Consider the following 23,387-nt stretch of genomic DNA (forward strand, 5'->3'; position numbering starts at 1 on the left):
CATACAGTTGCTTGTAGTAATCTCTCATGATCCTTTGTATTTCTGCAGTGTCAGTTGTTACTTCTCCTTTTTCATTTCTAATTCTATTGATTTGCGTCTTCTCCCTTTTTTTCTTGATAAGTCTGGCTAATGGTTTATCAATTTTGTTTATCTTCTCAAAGAACCAGCTTTTAGTTTTATTCTCATCACAGTTTTTAAAAATCGGGATACAAAATTAGGTAGACAGTTGATCACAACTTTTTTTAAAATTTTATTTATTTATTTTTGGCTGCATTGGGTCTTCGTTGCTGTGCATGGGCTTTCCCTAGTTGTGGCGAGTGGAGGCTACTCTTCATTGTGGTGCATGGCCTTCTCATTGTGGTGACTTCTCTTGCTGCGGAGCACGGGCTCTAGGCGCACGGACTTCAGTAGTTATGGCACACAGGCTCAGTAGTTGTGGCTCACGGGCTCTAGAGCACAGGCTCAGTAGTTGTGGCAGGTGGGCTTAGTTGCTCCGCGGCATGTGGGACCTTCCCGGACCAGCGCTCAAACCCATGTGCCCTGCATTGGCAGGCGTATTCTTAACCGCTGCACCACCAGGGAAGTCTGATCACAACTTTTAAAAAGTGCACAGAATAAAAGGAACATCAAAATGTTAGTAGTAGTCCTCTCAGGTATTAGTGTTCTTTTCCTCTTTCTGTGTTTTAGTAGTTTAAAAAATTTTTTTCCAGTATACACATGACCTTAACAATTTGAAAAAATAAGGTTACTAAAAATGTGGCTGTAAAACTTAAAAACGTTACCACCAGATGCCTGATGGCATCCCAAAATAAACGGTTGGGTCACTTTGCATTTCTAAAACATTTTTCCAGATTTGATTTATCCTTCCAGGCTTATTTGAAATACCACATACTTCAAGAAAATGCTTTCAGACTATGTTGCTCTTATTGATGTGCCTTAATGTTTCAGCATTTGTTTGAAGCATTAGGAGCCTTACAGCCTCTATGGAATGTCAGAGTATAAGTAGACAAAAACTGATAAAATTGTTTTCTCATTCTATTTAACATCTGCTTATGCACTTGGTTGTTTCCCAATTTATTTCAGTAGTAAACAGCTGAATATTATGGTCATCTCGTAGGAACAGCATAAAATATTGATATATTTAATTCATCCTTCACACTAGGAACAATTTTACTGGAAGAAAATATGACTATGTGCTCTAGATAAAATATAACATTGCAACCAGAAGTGTATTTACTTAAAAATAAGAAGCTATGAAATGAAGTGCTCAGCAATTTCAGAAAATTTTTCTCTTAATATGTGTTTGCTACAGATTTATATCTTTTTGCCATCTTACTAATAGAGAAAAGGTAGTAAACATCAATTGTCTAAGGAAGTTGTGTAGGATAAAAATATAAAATTGAGAAAATTCTATTAACCAGTTCTTTTCTTTTATCAGTTCATAAACCAAGAAATAGGCTACCATTATTCATTTTGGGCAGATCACCTCAGTACCATTTCTACAATAGCACTGACGTATGGAAGTGTAATTTAAAAATCACCGCTTTATTCCTATTTTCTGTTAGGTATTTTGTTTTGGGTATGTTGTATCACCTCCCCAACTAGTTCATGAACACTTAAAGATTAGTGACCAAGTGTCAGTTATATTCCGTTTGTGTTCCTTCCACCAAACACCTAGCATATAATAAAGTTCCTAGGAAGTATTCATCAAATATTTGTTGGCTGGTTGATATATTTACTAACTATCCTTCTAATTACTACAGCTAGGTTGTTCGAGACTACTGAAGTGATTTGCCTTTAAAAGAATTACTTTTTCCTTCATTACTAGTTTTACTAGAATTCAATAGCCTCTGAAAAAAAGTTATAAGTATCTCTCTTGACTCAAAAATAAAGAGCCCAGGTAAGGCTTTAATAGTAAATAAAATCAGTGTCAGCAATTTTATCAGAACTTTCTGCTCTTTGCCAGCCAAGAGAGGTAATATATTCTCCCTCTCTCTCTCCCTCCCTCCCTCTCTCTCTCTTACTCTGGAAGAGCAGTAACAATATAACTAACAGTCATGGCCATACTGACAATTTCCAGTAGGTTATACTATCAAAAAGTCACTAAGTATTACATTTTCATTCCACAAGCTGCATATGCATATGCTGGTCACTGTGGTAGGCATTTGAGGGACCAAGCCAAATACCACAATCTCTCTACCCTTGAGGACTTTTGTACCTTAAGAAAGGCAGACAGACCTATAAACAAATCATTTCAGGGAAGTGTACAAAGGAGAGCCTGGACAAATGTTTGTTGTTGTTGTTGCTGTTGTTTGTTTGTTTTGCTAACTACTATGTGTTCAGGGAATTAAATCAATTCTCTAAAAGTCAGGTCTGTCATTAAGTGAGCAGGGCTTTTTTCCTTAAAAGAAATTTTGTTTCCTAATTTTATAAAATACTATGATCACCTGGAGTTGATTTCCTTTAAACCCAAAGTCTTGTGAGTTTCTCCAAGATGAGAAATACATGTATTTTAAAGCACTATGGGCAGACAAATGTGTCTGCTTCCAGAAAAATAATAGAGATCACCTTTCTAATGAACAAACCTTCTGAAAGCTGAAAAAAAAAAAAAGGACTTAAAGTCTCTGACTTTTTCTTTTTTTAAATTTTATTTATTTATTTATTTATTATACAGCAGATTCTTATTATCCATTTTATACATATTAGTGTATATATGTCAATCCCAATCTCCCAATTCATCCCACCACACCCCCCCCACCCCGCTTTCCCCCCTTGATGTCCATACGTTTGTTCTGTACATCTGTGTCTCTATTTCTGCCTTGCAAACCGGTTCATCTGTACCTTTTTTCTAGATTCCACATATATGCGTTAATATATATTTGTTTTTCTCTTTCTGACTTACTTCACTCTGTATGACAGTCTCTGGGTCCATCCACGTCTCTACAAATGACCCAATTTCGTTCCTTTTTATGGTTGAGTAATATTCCATTGTATATATGTACCACTTCTTCTTTATCCATTCGTCTGTTGATGGGCATTTAGGTTGCTTCCATGTCCTGGCTATTGTAAATAGTGCTGCAATGAACATTGGGGTGCATGTATCTCTTTGAATTATGGTTTTCTCTGGGTATATGTCCAGTAGTGGGATTGCTGGGTCATATGGCAATTCTATTTTTAGTTTTTTAAGGAACCTCCATACTGTTCTCCATAGTGGCTGTATCAATTTACATTCCCACCAACAGTGCAAGAGGGTTGCCTTTTCTCCACAACCTCTCCAGCATTTGTTGTTTGTAGATTTTCTGATGATGCCCATTCTAGCGGGTGTGAGGTGATACCTCATTGTAGTTTTGATTTGCATTTCTCTAATAATTAGTGATGTTGAGCATCTTTTCATGTGCCTCTTGGCCATCTGTATGTCTTCTTTGGAGAAATGTCTATTTAGGGCTTCTGCCCATTTTTTTGATTGCGTTGTTTGTTTTTTTAATATTGAGCTGCATGAGCTGTTTATATATTTTTGAGATTAATCCTTTGTCCATTGACTCATTTGCAAATATTTTCTCCCATTCTGAGGGTTGTCTTTTTGTCTTGTTTATGGTTTCCTTTGCTGTGCAAAAGCTTTTAAGTTTCATTAGGTCCCATTTGTTTATTTTTTTTATTTCCATTACTCTAGGAGGTGGGTCAAAAAAGATCTTGCTGTGATTTATGTCAAAGAGTGTTCTTCCTATGTTTTCCCCTAAGGGTTTTATAGTGTCCGGTCTTACATTTAGGTCTTTAATCCATTTTCAGTTTATTTTTGTGTACGGTGTTAGGGAATGTTCTAATTTAGTTCTTTTACATGTAGCTGTCCAGTTTTCCCAGCACCACTTATTGAAGAGACTGTCTTTTCTCCATTGTATATCCTTGCCTCCTTTGTCATAGATTAGTTGACAATAGGTGTGTGGTTTTATCTCTGGGGTTTCTATCCTGTTCTGTTGATCTATATTTCTGTTTTTGTGCCAGGACCATATTGTCTTGATTGTAGCTTTGTAGCATAGTCTGAAGTCAGGGAGTATGATTCGTCCAGCTCCTTTTTTTTCCTTCAAGATTGCTTTGGCTGTTGAGGGTCTTTTGTGTCTCCATACAAATTTTAAGATTTTTTGTTCTAGTTCTGTGAAAACTGCCATTGGTAATTTGATAGGGATTGCATTGAATCTGTAGATTGCTTTGGGTATTATAGTCATTTTCACACTATTGATTCTTCCAATCCAAGAACATGGTATATCTCTCTATCTGTTTGTGTCATCTTTGATTTCTTTCATCAGTGTCTTATAGTTTTCTGAGTACAGGTCTTTTACCTCCTTAGGTAGGTTTATTCCTAGGTATTTTATTCTTTTTTTACAGTGGTAAATGGGAGTGTTTCCTTAATTTCTCTTTCTCATCTTTTGTTGTTAGTGTATAGGAATGCAAGAGATTTCTGTGCATTAATTTTGTATCCTGCAACTTTACCAAATTCATTGATTAGCTCTATCAATGGTGGCATCTTTATGATTATCCATACTTAGTATCATGTCATCTGCAAACAGTGACAGTTTTACTTCTTCTTTTCCAATTTGGATTCCTTTTATTTCTTTTTCTTCTCTGATTGCCATGGCTAGGACTTCCAAAACTATGTTGAATAATAGCGGTGAGAGTGGACACCCTAGTCTTGTTCCTGATCTTAGAGGAAATGCTTTCAGTTTTTCACCATTGAGAATCATGTTTGCTGTGGGTTTATAGTATATGACCTTTATTGTGTTGAGGTAGCTTCCCTCTATGCCCACTTTCTGGAGAGTTTTTATCATAAATGGGTGTTGAATTTTGTCAAAAGCATTTTCTGCATCTATTGAGATGATCATATGGTTTTTATCGTTCAATTTGTTAATGTGGTGTATCACATTGATTTGCATATATTGAAGAATCCTTGCATCCCTGGGATAAATCCCACTTGATCGTGGTGTATGATCCTTTTAATTGTTGTTGGATTCTGTTTGCTAGTATTTTGTTGAGGATTTTTGAATCTATATTCATCAGTGGTATTGGTCCATAATTTCCTTTTTTTGTAATACCTTTGTCTGGTTTTGGTATCAGGGTGATGGTGGCCTCATAGCATGAGTTTGGGAGTGTTCCTTCCTCTGCAATTTTTTGGAAGAGTTTGAGAAGGATAGGTGTTAGCTCTTCTCTTGATGTTTGATGGAATTCACCTGTGAAGCCATCTGGTCCTGGACTTTTGCTTGTTGGAAGATTTTTAATCACAGTTTCAATTTCATTACTTGTGATTCGTCTGTTCATATTTTCTATTTTTTCCTGGTTCAGAAGTCTCTGACTTTTTCTGTCAAACAGAAAACTGAGTTTTAAAAAAAGACATTAGTCAACATTAAAAAAAAAAAAAACCACAACACTTTCTACTTTTATTTCTCAGAGAAATTTATCGTTCTTTGGCCTTCCATGTCAAACTCATATCTTTTTATTAAATCTAACTGTTGAGATGCTTCTAAGTTAGGTCAGTTTTGCTATGGATTGAATTTTGAAAGCACATTTTAATTTCAGCCTTCATGCAGCCGAGCACTGCTAAATTGAATAGGCTGTGGTTATGGGAACTGCAGGAACTGAGTCGGAACCAAGAAATCTTTTACTGGAGAAACCTTTTGAGAGCTGACAGATTTTAAGTCACTCTTAATAAGGTCTGATAGGTTAAGGAATAACATGTTCTGGAATTCAGGAAAGCAGCTTTTCACCCTTCCTTGTCATTTGAGAATTATTTTCATTCTCACGCTACTGCAAGCCTATCAAGAAAACTGAATTGAAATGGGTCTCAGTGAACTGTGTAGCATAAATCTACAACTTGTGCAACAATAAAATTCTCTTGCCAAGTGAATAGGTAGGGCTGTGTTGCTACCATGCTGCTCAAAGAGAATCAGGTATGCATCTTAATTGTGTTTGCATAGAACAGAGAATAATCCTTTAGGCTTCTGTATAGTCTGCTAAAATAATATATGGTTGAGAGATTTCAGCTATAGACTCTTGATCAATGTTGAATCTTAATGTAATAGAAAGTTAAGTATTTCCCAAATTCTTCTATGGATCAGTACTTCTGGTGGAAGGCAGTAGTTATTATGTGGAAGGAAAAAGTTCCAAGATTACACAAATCTGAACAACCTGGAGGAAACTAAAATTTATAGTTTGTTTTTGTTGTTTTGTTTTTTAATTTATTGCAAGGCTTCTATGAGCCTTTAATTGTGAATTTCCAGGAGCCGAATAGAGATGAAAGATCTAAAATGTTTAGTATTCCCTTTGTAAGACATCTTTTGAGAGACAGACAAGGCTGTATTATGACTTTTGTGGGGCCCTTCCTTCATAAAAAATATTAAAGAATACATTTTATAACTATATTGGTACAAAGATGAATATATTAATATTATATAATGAAACATCTTCTTTGACTTAAAAATTCTTTTTTTGCCTCTGATTTTAAAAGAAATTAAGACATTTTTATGGGCTCCTTAAAGTATTATGGACCTTAGACATTGTACCTGCTCTGTCTAATAGGTAAGTCGGCCATAGAGAGTGCTGCATAGGAGGAGTGAGTCACTGCACAAAACCTACAGAATGGAATCAAGAGGCACAATATGGCATTCCATCTGAGGTACTGAGATGGTGGTCTACAGGGTCATTCCTTTCCTTCATGCTATGGGAACTGCAGAAACAAAAGGACACACACACACACACACACACACACACACACACACACACTATGGCAAGAAAGCAGACTGTGGCAAATCTCCCTATCATTGATTCTATGTGAACTCTATTCAGAAATGTTCCCTTAAATTGAAATACTCTATCTATTTTTATGTGTTCAGTGTAAATCTACATAGGGTTAGGTTTAGTAGCTGGAAAAAGAGATTCTTAGTTTCTCATCTATGCATGTGAATCTAAACATCCACATTGACTCATACTCAGAGCATTTTTGAGAGAGAAAGTTCCATAGCTTAGATTGATGTTACCAACCTTTATTGTAGACAATACTTTCAATTCGTAGTTCTATTATTTATCCACAGCAAACTCTCTGGCTAGAGATAAGAGGTGAACTGTACTGATCCTTACTTGGCAAACAGAGTAGGGGTAAGAAACTGTGGGTAAGGCTCATGGTGACTTGGGTATGATACCAAATTTGACTCTTTTAGCCATGTTGACCATATTGCCCAAGACCGAAGTTTCATCTTGAAAGATAAATTAGTAAAAGGGAATTTTCCATAAAGTCAAGGGATGTTCAACTCCGGAACAGAAGTATTTTGTTTTTCTACTAAGAGTGTGTTTACTCAAAGATAAATTGCCACTTTCTGGCTCAGGAGCAAAGGTAAATGGATCCCAGAAATACACAAGGGCTATATGAGAATTTAGGACATCATAAGTGTGGCATTTCAAGTTAGTGCAGAAAGATGGCTTATTTAATAAGTGTTATTAGGTCGGCTGACTAGACATTTGTGACAAAATAAACTGGATCTCCATCCCACTCTTTGGGCTGCACGGCATGCGGGATCTTAGTTCCTGGATCAGGGATCAAACCCTTGTTCCCTGCAGTGGAAGCATGGAGTCTTAACCACTGGACCACCAGGGAATTCCTGATCCCACTCTTTATATCAAAATAAATTCCACCTACTTCAAAAATAAAAATGTAAAATAATGAAAAGATTAAAATACTTGAAGAAAGCACAGTGAATATTATTTATAATCTTGGAGTGGAGAGGGCCTTTCTAAGCATGACACAAACCCAGAATTAGAAAGTACCAATAAAAGTACATTAACCTTAAAGAATTTTTGTACCAAAAAAATTGAAAACAAAGCATCAAAAGAAAACCTTAGAAAATTATGCATATAACATAATAAAGGGCTACTTTCCCTGATATAAAAACAGCTTTCACAAATCAACAAGAAAAGGTAAACAAATAGAAATACAGAGGACAATAATGGCCAATTCCTAGAAGAAAAACAAATGACCAACAGATCTGTGAAAAGGTGCTCAACCTCTCTAATAATTAAAGAAATACAAAGGAACAATGGTAATATTTTGCACCTATTAGGTTGGCCAAAACAAAACAAAACTTGATAATATACTACCTTGTTAAAGATGTAAGAAAACAGGCATTTTCATTATACACTATTACTGTATAATGTGAGTATAAATATTTTTAAAGGACTGCTTAGCTAATAATCTTTGACCCTGAAATTTAGGAATTTATCACACAGAAATACTCAAGAGTGATGGATGCTTACTGTAAAATAGTCATACATTTCAGATATTTTTGCATTGTACAAGTATACAAAGACATGTACATATTCAGTGTAGCATTGTTTATAATAATGATTTGGTAACTGAAATGACGATCAATAGGGAACTGGTCAAATAAATTATAGTATACCAAAAAAGGAACATTATAAATCATTAAAGAAGGAGGCCCATGAGTTCTTAAAAGGGAAATGGTCTGCAATATATTGTTAACTGAACATTCAAGTTACAAAACAGTATGTTTAGAATGATCCCATTATTTTTTAAATGTTAGATATTCATCCAAAAATTTGGAGTAACATACCAAAGTATAATAGAGTTAGTCACTCTTTCTATCATAAATACCTATAACACTTGAAATGTTTATAACGAGGATTTATTATTCTTATACTCAGAGTAAGTAGTTTAGAAAAAGAGCAAATAAAAAAATACTGTTAGTCAATTTTAATAGACTTGTATTTTTTCTAAAAATGCTTTTTCCTCCTCAGGCCCAGCTAGTCATCAAGTGTCTTATAGCATTGAAGTGCCGAGCAAGAGAATTTCTGGTCAGACAACTTTTTTTTTTTTTTTTAACATCTTTATTAGAGTATAATTGCTTTACAGTGGTGTGTCAGTTTCTGCTTTATAACAAAATGAATCAGTTATACATATACATATGTCCCCATATTTCTTCCCTCTTGCATCTCCCTCCCTCCCACCCTCCCTATCCCACCCCTCTAGGTGGCACAAAGCACCTAGCTGATCTCCCTGTGCTATGCGGCTGCTTCCCACTAGCTATCTATTTTACATTTGGTAGTATATATAAATCCATGCCACTCTCTCACTTTGTCCCAGTTTACCCTTCCCCCTCCCCGTATCCTCACAGACAACTTTTTTTTATATACCTGACCTCTGTATGGCTGCTAGTGCCAGAAGGAATTGGAAGAACTGTCACCATTGGCTTGAAAGTTCATATTGAATTTCTTTATTAAAGTTAGAAACCAGGAATCTGTAATGAGCACATGCTGTGAGATTTCCCTGCTGTTTTAGACATAGCAGTGATTGTTTATGCGTCATATTATATATTATAAAAATATAAGCTAATATATTCTCCTCATAGAAAATTTGGTAAATATAAGAATTGAAAGAACAAAATTCCTCACAGCTTCTCCACTCAAAACAACTACTGTTAGCCTATACTTTTTTTTTTTTAATTTTATTTATTTATTTATTTTTATATTTATTTTTGGCTGTGTTGGGTCTTCGTTTCTGTGCGAGGGCTTTCTCTAGTTGCGGCGAGCAGGGACCACTCTTCATCGCGGTGCGTGGGCCTCTCACCATCGCGGCCTCTCTTGTTGCGGAGCACAGGCTCCAGATGCGCAGGCTCAGTAGTTGTGGCTCACGGGCCTAGTTGCTCCGCTAGCCTATACTTTTTAAAATCTTTTTTCCCCACTTCTTCATTTTTGCCAGTATGTGATCATATTGTAAAAACAATTTTGTGGGACTTCCCTGGTGGTCCAGTGGTTGAGACTTTGCCTTCCAATGCAGGGGGTGTGGGTTCAATCCCTGGTCGGGGATTGAACCTGGACTGAACCCTGGTGTTTTGGCCGCATGCTTCGTGGCCAAAACACGAGGGCATAAAACAGAAGCAATATTGTAACAAATTCAATAAAGACTTTAAAAAATTGTCCACATCAAAAAAAAAAAAAAAGACAATTTTGCATCTTGCTTTCTTCACTTAGCACATTTTATCACATTATTTTAAAAGTTCCTTTGTAAACATTTTAATGGCTAGTTGATGTTTTATTACTTATCTAATAACCCCCTGTATAGCTTGACTTTTAAGTTGTTTTCACATTTTCATTAATATAAATAATTCTTAGTGAACATCTTTATATATAAAGCTTTTTCTTTTGTTCAGAATTTCTCTTTAGGGTGATTCCTAGAAGTGGGATATCTGTATTCAAGGATGTCAAGAGTCCTTATACAAATGACTAAATTGCTTATTCTTATTTACACTCCCACCAGTAAAGAGAAAGGGTACATGTTTTATTATACTCTTGCAAATATCTGATATTATTACTAAAAACAAGGAAAACCAAAAACCTTTGCTAATTTGATAGGTATTGAAGTCTTATTTTATTTTGCATTTCTTTGCTAAGACTGATATTTTTCTGCCTTATCTGTTAAGGCACCTTTTTGTCTTTTTGTGAGTGTGTGTGTGTGTGTGTGTGTGTGTGTGTGTGTGTGTGTGTTGTGGATATGTGTGCTGTCTGTTTATACCCTTTACCGATTCATCTACTGGGCTCTTGATGTTTTTCTTATCAAATTGCAGGAATTCTTCATATATCAAGGGTGTTTATAAATTTTTTTTATTTTGAAATAACCCTAAGCTTACAAAAAATTTGGAGGTAAAGTATAAAGAACAACAACATTCATTTTTTCATTTGTGGCATGCTTAACAAATGTTGCCTCAAGTCCATAGTTTATCTTTCCATTGTTAGGATTTTGTTTTAATTTTAGACTTAAAATTTGAGTTTACTGGGCATTTTTTGCAGTTGATCAATTCTTTTTTTAATTGAAATATAGTTAATTTACAATATTAGTTTTAGGTGTACAAAATAGTAATTCAATATTTTTATAGATTATACTCCATTTAGAGTTATTATAAAATATTGGCTCTATTCCCTAAGCTGTACATTACATCCTTATACCTTATTTAATTTATACCTAGTAGTTTGTACCTCTTAATCCCCTTCTCCTGTCTTGCCCTTCCCCCTCCACCCCTCTCCCCACTGGTAACCACTAGTTTGTTCTCTGCCTCTGTGAGTCAGTTTCTGTTATATTCATGCATTTGTTTTATTTTTCAGATTACACATATAAATGAAAACATACAGTATTTTTCTTTCTCTGTCTGACTTATTTCACTAAGCATAATACCCTCCAGGTCCATCCATGTTATTGCACGTGGCAAAATTTTGTTCTTTTTTATGACTGAGTGATATTTCATTGTATATATATACCACATCTGCTTTATCCATTCCTCTATTGATGGACACTTAGGTTGCTTCCATATCTTGGCTATTGTAAACAGTGCTGCTATGAACACTGGGTGCATATATCTTTTCAAATTAATGTTTTCGTTTTCTTCAGATATATTCCCAGCAGTGGAATTGCTGGATCATATGGTAGTTCTATTTTTAATTTTTTGAGGAAACTCCATACTGTTTTCCATAGTGGCTGAACCAATTTATATTCCCACCAACAGTGTACAGAGTTCCCTTTTCTCCACATCCTTGCCAACATTTATTATTTGTTGTCTTTTTGATTATATCCATTCTGACAAGTATGAGGTGATATCTCACTGTTGTTTTGATTTGCTCATCCCTGATGATTAGCAATGTTGAGCATTTTTTCATATGTCTGTTGACCATCAGTATCTCTTTTTTGGAATAATGTCTATTCAGGTTTTCTGCCCATTTTTTAATCGGGTTTTTTTTTTTTTGATATTGTAGAGCTCTTTGTATATTTTGGACATTAACCCCTTATCAGACACATCATTTACAAATATCTTCTCCCATTTAGTAGGTTTTCTTTTCATTTGTTAATGGTTTCCTTTGCTGTGCAAAAATTTTTGCATTTGATTCGGTCCCATTTGTTTATTTTTGCTTTTGCTTCTCTTGCCTGAGGAGACAGATCCAAAAAAATGTTGCTAAGACTTATGTCAAAGAGTGTACTGCCTATGTTTTCTTCTAGGAGTTTTATGGTTTCTGGTCTTACATTTATGTCTTTAATCCATTTTGAGTTTGTTTTTATATATGGTGTGAGAAAATGTTCTGATTTCATTCTTTTACATGTAGTTATCCAGTTTTCCCAACACCACTTATTGAAGAGACAGTCTTTTCCCCATTGTATATTTTTGCCTCCTTTGTTGTAGATTAATTGACCATATGCTTGTAGGTTTGTTACTGGGCACTTTATCTAAATTATTTAATCATTTCTAAGACATAATTTTTCCCACTTGAGAAATTCAATATTCATTTCTATTTTTGTCAAGATCTTTTAAATAGTTTGACTTATTTTACGTTTATACTTTTAGTCTAAATTATTTAATCATTTCTAAGACAGATAATTTTTCCCACTTGAGAAATTCAATATTCACTTCTATTTTTGTCAAGATCTTTTAAATAGTTTGACTTTTTTTACATTTATACTTTTAGTCCATCCAAAAGTATGAGATGAGTATCTGAATTGATTTTTCCCAAAATATTTAATGAGTGTTTCCCAAGCAATTTATTAAATAATCTTTCCTACTGTTACTGGTTTGCAATGTCCCGTTGACCACATATTAAATTCTCATATACAGTAGACACTGTTTTATAGATGTGTCTGCTTACTCCTATGTCTATATATATGTGTTAAATTATTATAGCTTTAGATATGGCTATTCTTCCATTGAATACTCATTTATTTATTTTTCCAAACTTTATAGTCATTTTGTAAAGAAAATTGTGACTTTAATTGGCATTGAGTTAGACGTATGAAACATGATAAATAACAATTTACAAAATTTGTTCTCTCCATCAAAGAACATGATCTCTCTCCTTTTATATCTTTTAGGAGTTTTGTGGTGTTCTTCATATAGGTCCTTCACATTTCTTAGGCTATTAGATTACATTGTGAATAGAATCTTTTCCCATATTTTATCATGTTTGGTAACTGATTTTTGCTACTGTGTTGAGAACAAGCAAAAATGTTTTCTTAAAATAACAAAGAACCAGTTGCATATTTATTTTATGTCTAGCATCTTACTGAGCTTTGAATCCAGAAATTTCATTTTATTATCATGGCTTTTCTAGTATATAATATCATTCATAAGCAATGATAATTGTGTTTCCTCTTTTCCAAAATTTAGATCTCACTTCTGTGCCATGTATTGTTTGCATTGGCCATAATTCTATCTCAATGTTAAATAATAATGGTGGAAGTTATATACCTGATTTTGTTTCTAATTTTAATGAATATGTTTCTGTGAAAACTTATGTGGCCATTGGTTTCAGATAGATTTTTTTTTAATGTATTTATTTATTTTTATATTTATTTTTGGCTGTGTTGGGTCTTCGTTTCTGTGCGAGGGCTTTCTCTAGTTGCGGCGAGTGGGGGCCACTCTTCATTGTGGTGCGCGGGCCTCTCACTATCGCGGCCTCTCTTGTTGTGGAGCACAGGCTCCAGACGCGCAGGCTCAGTAGTTGTGGCTCACGGGCCTAGCTGCTCCGTGGCATGTGGGATCTTCCCAGACCAGGGCTTGAACCCATGTCCCCTGCATTGGCAGGCAGATTCTCAACCACTGTGCCACCAGGGAAACCCACAGATAGATTTTTAAAATATTAAGATAATAGCCTTTAAGTCCTGGGTTATTAAGAGCTTTTAAAAAAAAAAAATCATGGCTAGTCTTGACTTTATTTTGTGCCTTTCACCATCGATTAAAATGATCTAGGGTTTTTTTTCTTCCTTAGTTGGGCTACTGATGTTATATATTAATATATTTTAAAATATTAAACCATCCTTAAGTCCCTAAGTTATGTAAGCTTCGCTTCTATATTATGTATTATCAATTAAATTATCTATTTGTTTATTTATCTATAAGAAATAAACTTCCTCAACTTTATCTCAGTGGATTGAAGCCTGCTTGTAAAATTACATGAAATATAGTAGGATAGAAAAAATTCAATGAAATGAATTTATTTAAATGAAATTCATTTATTAAATGAAATGAATGTATCAGGAAATGATACATAGGGTAGGCCAGAGAGAGGTTAAGTGACTTGCCCATGTTCACATAGCTAATAAGTGAAAGCCAAGTTCAAACTCAGAGCATATGCTCTTTACTACCACACTTGCTCCAGGAGTACCTGGCTTTCTGATATCCTTCTAGCTTGATCCTGGGGTAGAGTTTTATTTAAAAGAATGCATGGATCTTTGTAGCCTTCTGAAATTCTCCTTCAGTACTGTGTTTCTCAATTGGAATTTTATTAATGTTGGGAAACAATGAGTTTGCATTCTGTAATGAGTACCCAGACTTGTTATTTTATATTCCCAGCTAAACAGAAACACATCTTCCTTAACAGACAATTCAACTGAGGATAGACCTATATTCTCTTACAGAAACGAAGGAGCTGCAAAAGTTCTGGCTGCCCAAATAAAATGCCCCTCTGATAGAAATGAGCAAGGGAGGGTTCTTAGAGGCAGGGTCAAACTTTTCCTTACAAAGGGCTTTGGATCCCCTCTAACACAGATATAAAAGGGTGACCTTTGGTGCCAGGTTTTGTTGCTTATATCATGGGTATGATATTTTTAGTCTGAATATTTTTAAGGCAGTTAAACCAGGTGCCTGCTTTAGTCATGAAACAAACTTATAAAAAATCATTGATTCCTTAAAAAATACAGAGAAAACACTTGCTTTAAGTTATGTTACTTCTAGGTGCACTATTCAAGGTAAAACGTGTATAATGTACCTCTAGGTAACTGGATAAGTTAACCTTGTGGGATTATTATTTTAAATTTGTCGAGTATTGGGAAAGACTTCCATAATTATGAACTTTGTTTCAGAATAATTCATCTATAGTACTTCTGTTATGGCAATAATTAGGGAACAGCATCAGTTGTCTTTAAAGTCACTTTTAGTTTGATATAAAATCATAGTCATAGTGTCTGCACATAAAAGAATGCTTTTCTTTCATCTGCTGCATTTAGCTCATCCCCAAATGATGGTCTCATTAAAAACATGTTAAACAACAACCCTGTTTTATCCTGTTGGAAAAATTTAGCCATCTGTGAAGGGGCCGTTTCTTCCTAGTGTGACTCTTGTAGTAATCAACATAGCATAGATTCTTCAATGGAGCTAGGCTATGTGAGTGCACCTGGCTTAGAACAAATTCCTATCAGTGGATTCATAAACCAGGGCATGGAAATAAATGACATAATCTAATATTGTTCCTGGAGATTTCTCCTCAAAGTAGTAAAGAGAATGACAAAGATTTGAGGTGAAATCTTTTGGTTTCTGTATGTTGAATCATACAAAAGCCTTTCATTCCTAAAGATAAATCCCACTTTGTTGTGGTGTGTAATCCTTTTCATATACTGCTGGATTCAGAACCCTTATAGTTTGTTAAAGACTTTTGTGTCTATATTCACAAGGGATATTGGTCTGGTTTTCTTGAGGTGTGTGTGTCTGTTTTCGGTATCAGGATAATATTGGCCTTCTAGAATGAGGTAATAAGTGTTCCCTCCTCTTCTATTTTTGGAAATATTTTGTGATGGATTGTTACTTCTCCCTTAAACATTTGGTAGAATTCACCAGTGAAGTCATCTGGTTCCTGGCATTTCTTTGTGAGAAAAATTTCAATTACTGACTTAATCTCTTTAATCGTTATAAGTCTGTTTAGATTTTTTCTTTCAACTTAAGTCAGTTTGAGTAGTTTGTGTGTCTTTTTAAGAATTTGTCCATTTCATCTAGGTCAGCTAATTTGTTGTTTACAGTATTTCTCATAATCCTTTTTATTTCTGTAAGGTTGGTAGTAATGCCCCTCTTTCATTCCTGAAATTAGTAATTTGTCTTCCTTTTTTAAAAATGATCAGTCTAGTTAAAGATTTTTCAATTTTGTTGATCTTTCCAAATAACCAACTTTTAGTTTCATTTTCTCTATTGTTTTTTCTATTTTCTATTTCCACTGTAATTTTATTCTTTTCTTCCCCCTGCTTGTTTTGAGTTTAATTTACCCCCTCGCTTTTGTTTTAGTTTAGTTAGGTGGAAGTTCAGGCTATTGGTTTGACATCTTCCGTCTTGTTAAATGTAGGCATTTACAGCCATAAATCTTCCTCTGAGAACTGTTTTTGATGCATCCCATAAGTTTTGGTATGCTGTGTTTTTGTTTTCATCCGTCTCAAAGTATTTCATATTTTAAATTGTGATTTTTGTCTTTGACCCACTTGTTATTTACGAGTGTGTTAATTTCCATATATTTGTGAGTTTCCCAAATTTCTTCCTGTTACTGATGTCTAAATCATTCCATGGTGGTCGGAGAAAACTGCATGATTTGAACCTTTTAAATCTATTAAGACTTATTTTATGGCTTACCACATGGTCTATTCTGGAAAATGTTCCATTGCACTTGAGAAGAATGTACATTTTGCTGTTGTTGGGTGAAGTATTCTAGAGATGTTTATAAAATCTAGTTGGTGTAGAGTGTTGCTAAAGACTTCTGTTTCCTTGTTAGTATTCCGTCCAGTTGTTCTATCCATTATTGAAAGTGGGGTACTATGGTCTCCAGTGATTTTTGTTGAATTGTGTATTTCCCTTTAATTCTGTTAGCTTTGCTTCATATATTTGGGGGCTGTTGTTAGGTGTATATATAATTGGTATATCTTCTTGATGGATTGAAAATTTTATCTTTAGAAAATGTCCTTCTTTGTCTCTAGTAACAAATTTTGTCTTGAAATCTATTTTGTCTGATATTAGCGTAGCTACCTGCTGTTCTCTTTTACATAGTATATCTTCCTCCATCCTTTAACTTTCAACCTATTTGTATCTGTCTTTGAATCTAAAGTATGTGTCTTATAGACAGCATATAGCTGGACCTTTCTTTTTTAAAAACAGGAATAAATAAATATTTATATGTCCAAATATAATCCAGAAACACAAATGTGTATATTTTTAAACCACCTTTAAAAATTAAAGGAAGTGTAGAATGTCTTGACTTTCCAAATTTCCATGCTTTCAATAAAAAATTTAAGTTTGAAATACTAAAATTACATTGCCATTGTGAGACTGTTTTTTCTAAACAGATTTTATTTTTTTAGAGTGGTTTTAAGTTCACAGCAAAATTGAGTGAAAAGTACAAAGATTTCCCATATATGCTCTGTCCCCACACATGCATAGCCTTTCCCATTATCAACATCCCCCAACAGAGTGGTATATTTGTTACAATTGATGGACCTGCATTGATGCCTCATTATCACCCAAAGACTTTAGTTTATATTAGGGTTCATTCTTGGTGTTGTACATTCTGTGGGTTTTGACACAAGTATAATGACCTGTATTCACCAATATAGTATTATACAGAATAGTTTCACTATCCTAAAAATGCTTTGTGCTCTGTCTATTCATCCCTCTCCTCCCTAACCCCTGGCAACCACTGATCTTTTTACTATCTGCATAGTTTTGACTTTTCCAGGGCATAGAGTTGAAAGGCTACAATATGTCCATAACATTTTCATGTTGGCTTCTTTCACTTAGTAATATATTTAAGGTTCCTCCATGCCTTTTCATGGCTTGATAGCTCATTTCATTTTAGCACTGAATAATATTACATTGTCTGGATATACCACAGTTTATTTATCCATTCACCTAGTGAGGGACATTTTGATTGCTTCCAAGATTTGGGAATCACAACTCGGACTTCTATAAAATGTGTGTGCAGATTTTTATGTGTACATAAGTTTTTGACTCCTCTGGGCAAATACCACGGAGCTTAACTGCTAGGTTGTATGGTAAGAGTATGTTTAGTTTTGTAAGAAACTGCCAAATTGTTTTCCAAAGCGACTGTACCATTTTGCATTCCCACAGTAACGAGTAAGCATTCCTGTTGCTCCACATTTTTGTCAGTATTTGGTGTTGTCAGTGTTCTCGATTTGGGCCTTTTTTAAGAAAAATATCTTTATTGGAGTATAACTGCTTTATAATGTTGTGTTAGTTTCTGCTATACAACAAAGTGAATCAGCTATATGTATACATATATCCCCATATCCCCTCCCTCTTGCATCTCCCTCCCACCCTCCCTATCCCACCCCTCTAGGTCATCACAAAGCATCGAGCTGATCTCCCTATGCTATGCAGCAGCTTCCCACTAGCCATCGATTTTACATTTGGTAGTGTATATATGTACATGCCACTCTCTCACTTTGTCCCAGCTTACCCTTCCCCCTCCCCGTGTCCTCAAGTCCATTCTCTAGTAGGTCTGCATCTTTATTGCCATCCTGCCCCTAGGTTCTTCATAACCATTTTTTTTTCTTAGATTCCATATATATGCGTTAGCATACGGTATTTGTTTTTCTCTTTCTGACTTACTTCACTCTGTATGACAGACTCTAGGTCCATCCACCTCACTACAAATAACTCAATTTCGTTTCTTTTTATGGCTGAGTAATATTCCACTGTATATATATGCCACATCTTCTTTATCCATTCATCTGCTTATGGACATTTAGGTTGCTTCCATGTCCTGGCTATTGTGAATAGAGCTGCAGTGAACATTGTGGTACGTGTATCTTTTTGAATTATGGTTTTCTCGGGGTATATGCCCAGTAGTGGGATTGCTGGGTCATATGGTAGTTCTACTTTTAGTTTTTTAAAGAAGCTCCATACTGTTCTCCATAGAGGCTGTATCAATTTACATTACGACCAACAGTGCAGGAGGGTTCCGTTTTCTCCACATCCTCTCCAGCATTTATTGTTTGTAGATTTTTTGATGATGGCCATTCTGACTGGTGTGAGGTGATACCTCATTGTGGTTTTGATTTGCAGTTCTCTAATGATTAGTGATGTTGAGCATCTTTTCATGTGCTTCTTGGCCATCTGTGTGTCTTCCTTAGAGAAATGTCTATTTAGGTCTTCCACCCATTTTTGGATTGGGTTGTTTGTTTTTTTGAGCTGCATGAGCTGCTTGTATATTTTGGAGATTAATCCTCTGTCAGTTGCTTCATTTGCAAATATTTTCTCCCATTCTGAGGGTCGTCTTTTCGTCTTGTTTATGGTTTCCTTTGCTGTGCAAAAGCTTTTAAGTTTCATTAGGTCCCATTTGTTTATTTTTTATTTTTATTTTTAAAATTTTTTTAAATTAATTTATTTTATTTATTTATTTTTGGCTGCATTGAGTCTTTGTTGCTGCATGCAGGCTTTCTCTAGTTGCGGTGAGTGGGGGCTACTCTTGGTTGTAGTGCGCGGGCTTCTCACTGCAGTGTCTTCTCTTGTTGTGGAGCACTGGCTGCAGGCACACGGGCTCAGTAGTAGTGGCTCGTGGGCTCTAGAGCGCAGGCTCAGTAGTTGTGGCTCGTGGGCTCTAGAGCGCAGGCTCAGTAGCATGGGCTTAGTTGCTCCACTGCATGTGGGATCTTCCCGGACCAGGGCTCAAACCCGTGTCCCCTTCATTGGCATGCGCATTCTTAACCACTGCACCACCAGGGAAGCTGCCATTTGTTTATTTTTTACTTTATTTCCATTACTCTAGGAGGTGGGTCAAAAAGGATCGTGCTGTGATTTATGTCATAGAGTGTTCTGCCTATGTTTTCCTCGAACAGTTTCATAGTGTCTGGCCTTACATTTAGGTCTTTGATCCATTTTGAGTTTATTTTTGTGTATGGTGTTAGAGAGCATTCTAATTTTATACTTTTACATGTAGCTGTCCAGTTTTCCCAGCACCATTTACTGAAGAGACTGTCTTGTCTACATTGTATATTCTTGCCTCCTTTGTCAAAGATAAGGTGGCCATATGTGCGTGGGTTTATCTGTGGGCTTTCTATCCTGTTCCATTGATCTATATATCTGTTTTTGTGCCAGTACCATACTGCCTTAATTATTATAGCTTTGTAGTATAGTCTGAAGTGAGGGAGCCTGATTCCTCCAGCTCCGTTTTTCTTTCTCAAGATTGCTTTGGCTATGCGGGGTCTTTTGTGCTTCCATACAGATTGTAAAATTTTTTGTTCTAGTTCTGTGAAAAATGCCATTGGTAATTTGATAGGGATTGCATTGAATCTGTAGATTGCTTTGGGTAGTATAGTCATTTTCACAATGTTGCTTCTTCCAATCCAAGAACATGGTATATCTCTCCATCTGTTTGTGTCATCTTTGATTTCTCTCATCAGTGTCTTATAGTTTTCTGCATACAGGTCTTTTGCCTCCTTAGGTAGGTTTATTCCTAGGTATTTTATTCTTTTTGTTGCAGTGGTAAATGGGAGTGTTTCCTTAATTTCTCTTTCTGATTTTTTGTTGTTAGTGTATAGTAATGCAAGAGATTTCTCTGCATTAATTTTGTGTCCTGCTACTTTACGAAATTCACTGATTAGCTCTAGTAGTTTTCTGGTGGCATCTTTAGGCTTTTCTATGTATAGTATCATGTCATCTGCGAACAGTGACAGTTTTACTTCTTCTTTTCCGATTTGGATTCTTTTTCTTTTTCTTCTCTGATTTCCATGGCTAGGAGTTTCAAAACTATGTTGAATAATAGTGGTGAGAGTGGACACCCTAGTCTTGTTCCTGATCTTAGAGGAAATGCTTTCAGTTTTTCACCATTGAGAGTGATTTTGGTTGTGGGTTTGTCATATATGGCTTTTATTATGTTGAGGTAGGTTCCCTCTACGCCTACTTTCTGGAGAGTTTTTTATCATAAATGGGTGTTGAATTTTGTCAAAAGCGTTTTCTGCATCTATTGAGATGATCATATGGTTTTTCTCCTTCAATTTGTTAATATGGTGTATCACATTGATTGATTTGCATATATTGAAGAATCCTTGCATTCCTGGGATAAACCCCTCTTGATTGTGGTGTATGATCCTTTTAATGTGCTGTTGGATTCTGTTTGCTAGTATTTTTTTTTTTTAAGTATTTGTTTATTTATTTATTTATGGCTGTGTTGGGTCTTCGTTTCTGTGCGAGGGCTTTCTCTAGTTGTGGCAAGCGGGGGCCACTCTTCATCGCGGTGCGTGGGCCTCTCACTGTCGTGACCTCTCTTGTTGCAGAGCACAGGCTCCAGACGCGCAGGCTCAGTAATTGTGGCTCACGGGCCTAGTTGCTCCGCGGCATGTGGGATCTTCCCAGACCAGGGCTCGAACCCGTGTCCCCTGCATTGGCAGGCAGATTCTCAACCACTGTGCCACCAGGGAAGCCCTGTTTGCTAGTATTTTGTTGAGAATTTTTCCATCTATGTTCGTCAGTGATATTGGCCTGTAGTTTTCATTTTTTGTGACATCTTTGTCTGGTTTTGGTATCAGGGTGATGGTGGCCTCGTAGAACGAGTTTAGGAGTGTTCCTCCCTCTGCTCTATTTTGGAAGAGTTTGAGAAGGATAGATGTTAGGTCTTCTCTAAATGTTTGATAGAATTCGGATTTTGGCCTTTCTAATAGGTGTGTACTGGTATCTCAGTGTTTTAATTTACATTTCCCAAATGACATATGATGTGGAGCATTTTTTCATATGCTTATTTGCCATGATTCTTTTAGCTCTTTGAATATATTTAAAATAGCTGATTTAAAGTTTTTGTCTAGTAAGTCTAATAAATAGTTGTTCTTTCTCATGAGCAGTTTCTATTGATTGCTTTTTTCCTTGGGTATGAGCCATACTTTTTTGTTCTTTTCCATGTGTTATTTTTTTGAAAATTGTACATTTTGAATAATGCAATGCATCAGATTCTTCCTCATTCCCAGGGTTTATTGTCACTGGTTGTTATTGTTCAGTTACTTTTCTGAACTAATTTTGTGAAGTCCATATTCTTTATGGTGTGTATTCACTGAAATCTTACTCAGTAACATAGTGGTTAGCTAATGATTGAACAGAGATTTTCTTGAGTCAGATATCCCAGTTATTGCTAGGACTCTGTGTGCATGTTGGGTCGTGCCTTCCATATTATCCAGGCAGCTTATAACTGTCTTAGCCTTCACTTCCTGCTTGTGCTGTGAGAGGGGACAGCTTATGCCCTTCTCAGGTCTTTCCTGAACATGCACACACACCCTACCCCTTTCATGACCTTCTAGCTTCAAATTTTTAAATCAGATTTAGAGCTCTTTGTATCCTGTCCAATAAACTGTGTGCCTCAGGGTTGGAAAACTGTTCTCCTGTTTTGTAGTAGTTTTATGGGTTCTCAATTTTATGTTCCATTCTATGATCCATTTTAAATTAACTTCTGTATATTACAAGAGATTAAGTGTTGAGGCTCATTTTTCCTATATAGATATCTTGTTGTTCCAGCACCGTTTATAGAGTTCCCAATTGAAATGACTTTGGTGCCTTGGTCAAAAGTCCATTGACTCTTTGTGTGTAGGTCTGTTTCTGGGCTCTATTCTGTTCCATTGATTTGTCTATTCTTATGCCAAAACTCAGTCTAAATTACTGAGTTAGCCATCTTTATAGTAAGCCATCTTTTCAAAATCATTTTGGTTATTTTAAATCCTTTTCATTTCCATATAAATTTTAAAGTAGTTCATCAATTTCATTGAAAAAACCCACTGGAATTTTGATAGATTGTTGAATCTACAGATCAATTGGGGAGGAATGTTTTATATGGTGTTTACTCCATAAATATGGTACCTTAATTTAAAAATAACTTTGTAGTCTGATTTTTTTAAATGTTTTTCTTCTGTTATTGTGACTATAAGTGAGAAAAGTGCATAAAATATGTAAGTATTTATAAAACATGTACCCATGACCCACGTTCAAGACAAAACCCCACCAGCATCCCAGAAGTTCCCCATCTTGATGCAAGCATTCATCATGGTTCCATTCTTCCCCAACTAGATACAACCACTATCTTAACCTTTACAGTAATAATTTTTGTTTGCTTTCTTCATAGATTTTACCATCTATTTTTAAAACCTTACATGAATGCAATTATGTATATAATATATATAATTCATCAAACATATAATTTATATATAATTAATTTTAATAATTAAATTTAAATTAAAATATAATTTATATATATTAATTTGATATATATATTGGATAATATATATATAATTCCTCAAATAATTTTTTCTGTATGTAGAATTCTATAATGGCAGTTACATAATTCCAGCACATTGAATTTATCATTCCCACTCTCTTTTGACTTTAAATGTTGCTGACGCGAAGTCAGCTATTGGTGTGATGTCTTATCTTCAGTTTTAAGGCTCTTTTGCTGTTGGTGTCCTACAGTTTCAGTTTGATGTGGATTTCTTTTTATTTATCTTGCCTTGAAGAAAAATTTTAGTAATTTTTCCAAAATTTTTAGTTGTGTCCAGTAGGAGTGCCACTATTGGAAATGGGAATTAATTTTGGTTTCTAAATAAAATTAGA

At 35.2% G+C, this 23,387-nt stretch overlaps 1 protein-coding gene across 1 annotated transcript in view; it reads left to right on the forward strand.

Annotated features, from left to right (window-relative positions):
• LOC309634100 (uncharacterized protein) overlaps nt 1-23,387 on the forward strand; it is a 37,594-nt gene that overhangs the window by 7,000 nt on the left and 7,207 nt on the right. The window contains exon 3 of the mRNA XM_082403700.1: nt 8,794-8,850. Within this exon, the coding sequence (XP_082259826.1) occupies nt 8,794-8,850 (57 nt within the window). The remainder of the gene's footprint in view (nt 1-8,793; nt 8,851-23,387) is intronic.

The sequence above is a fragment of the Balaenoptera borealis genome (genome assembly GCF_965194805.1).
Source record: "Balaenoptera borealis genome assembly, chromosome: 8".
In the NCBI taxonomy this organism is placed as follows: Eukaryota; Metazoa; Chordata; class Mammalia; order Artiodactyla; family Balaenopteridae; genus Balaenoptera; species Balaenoptera borealis.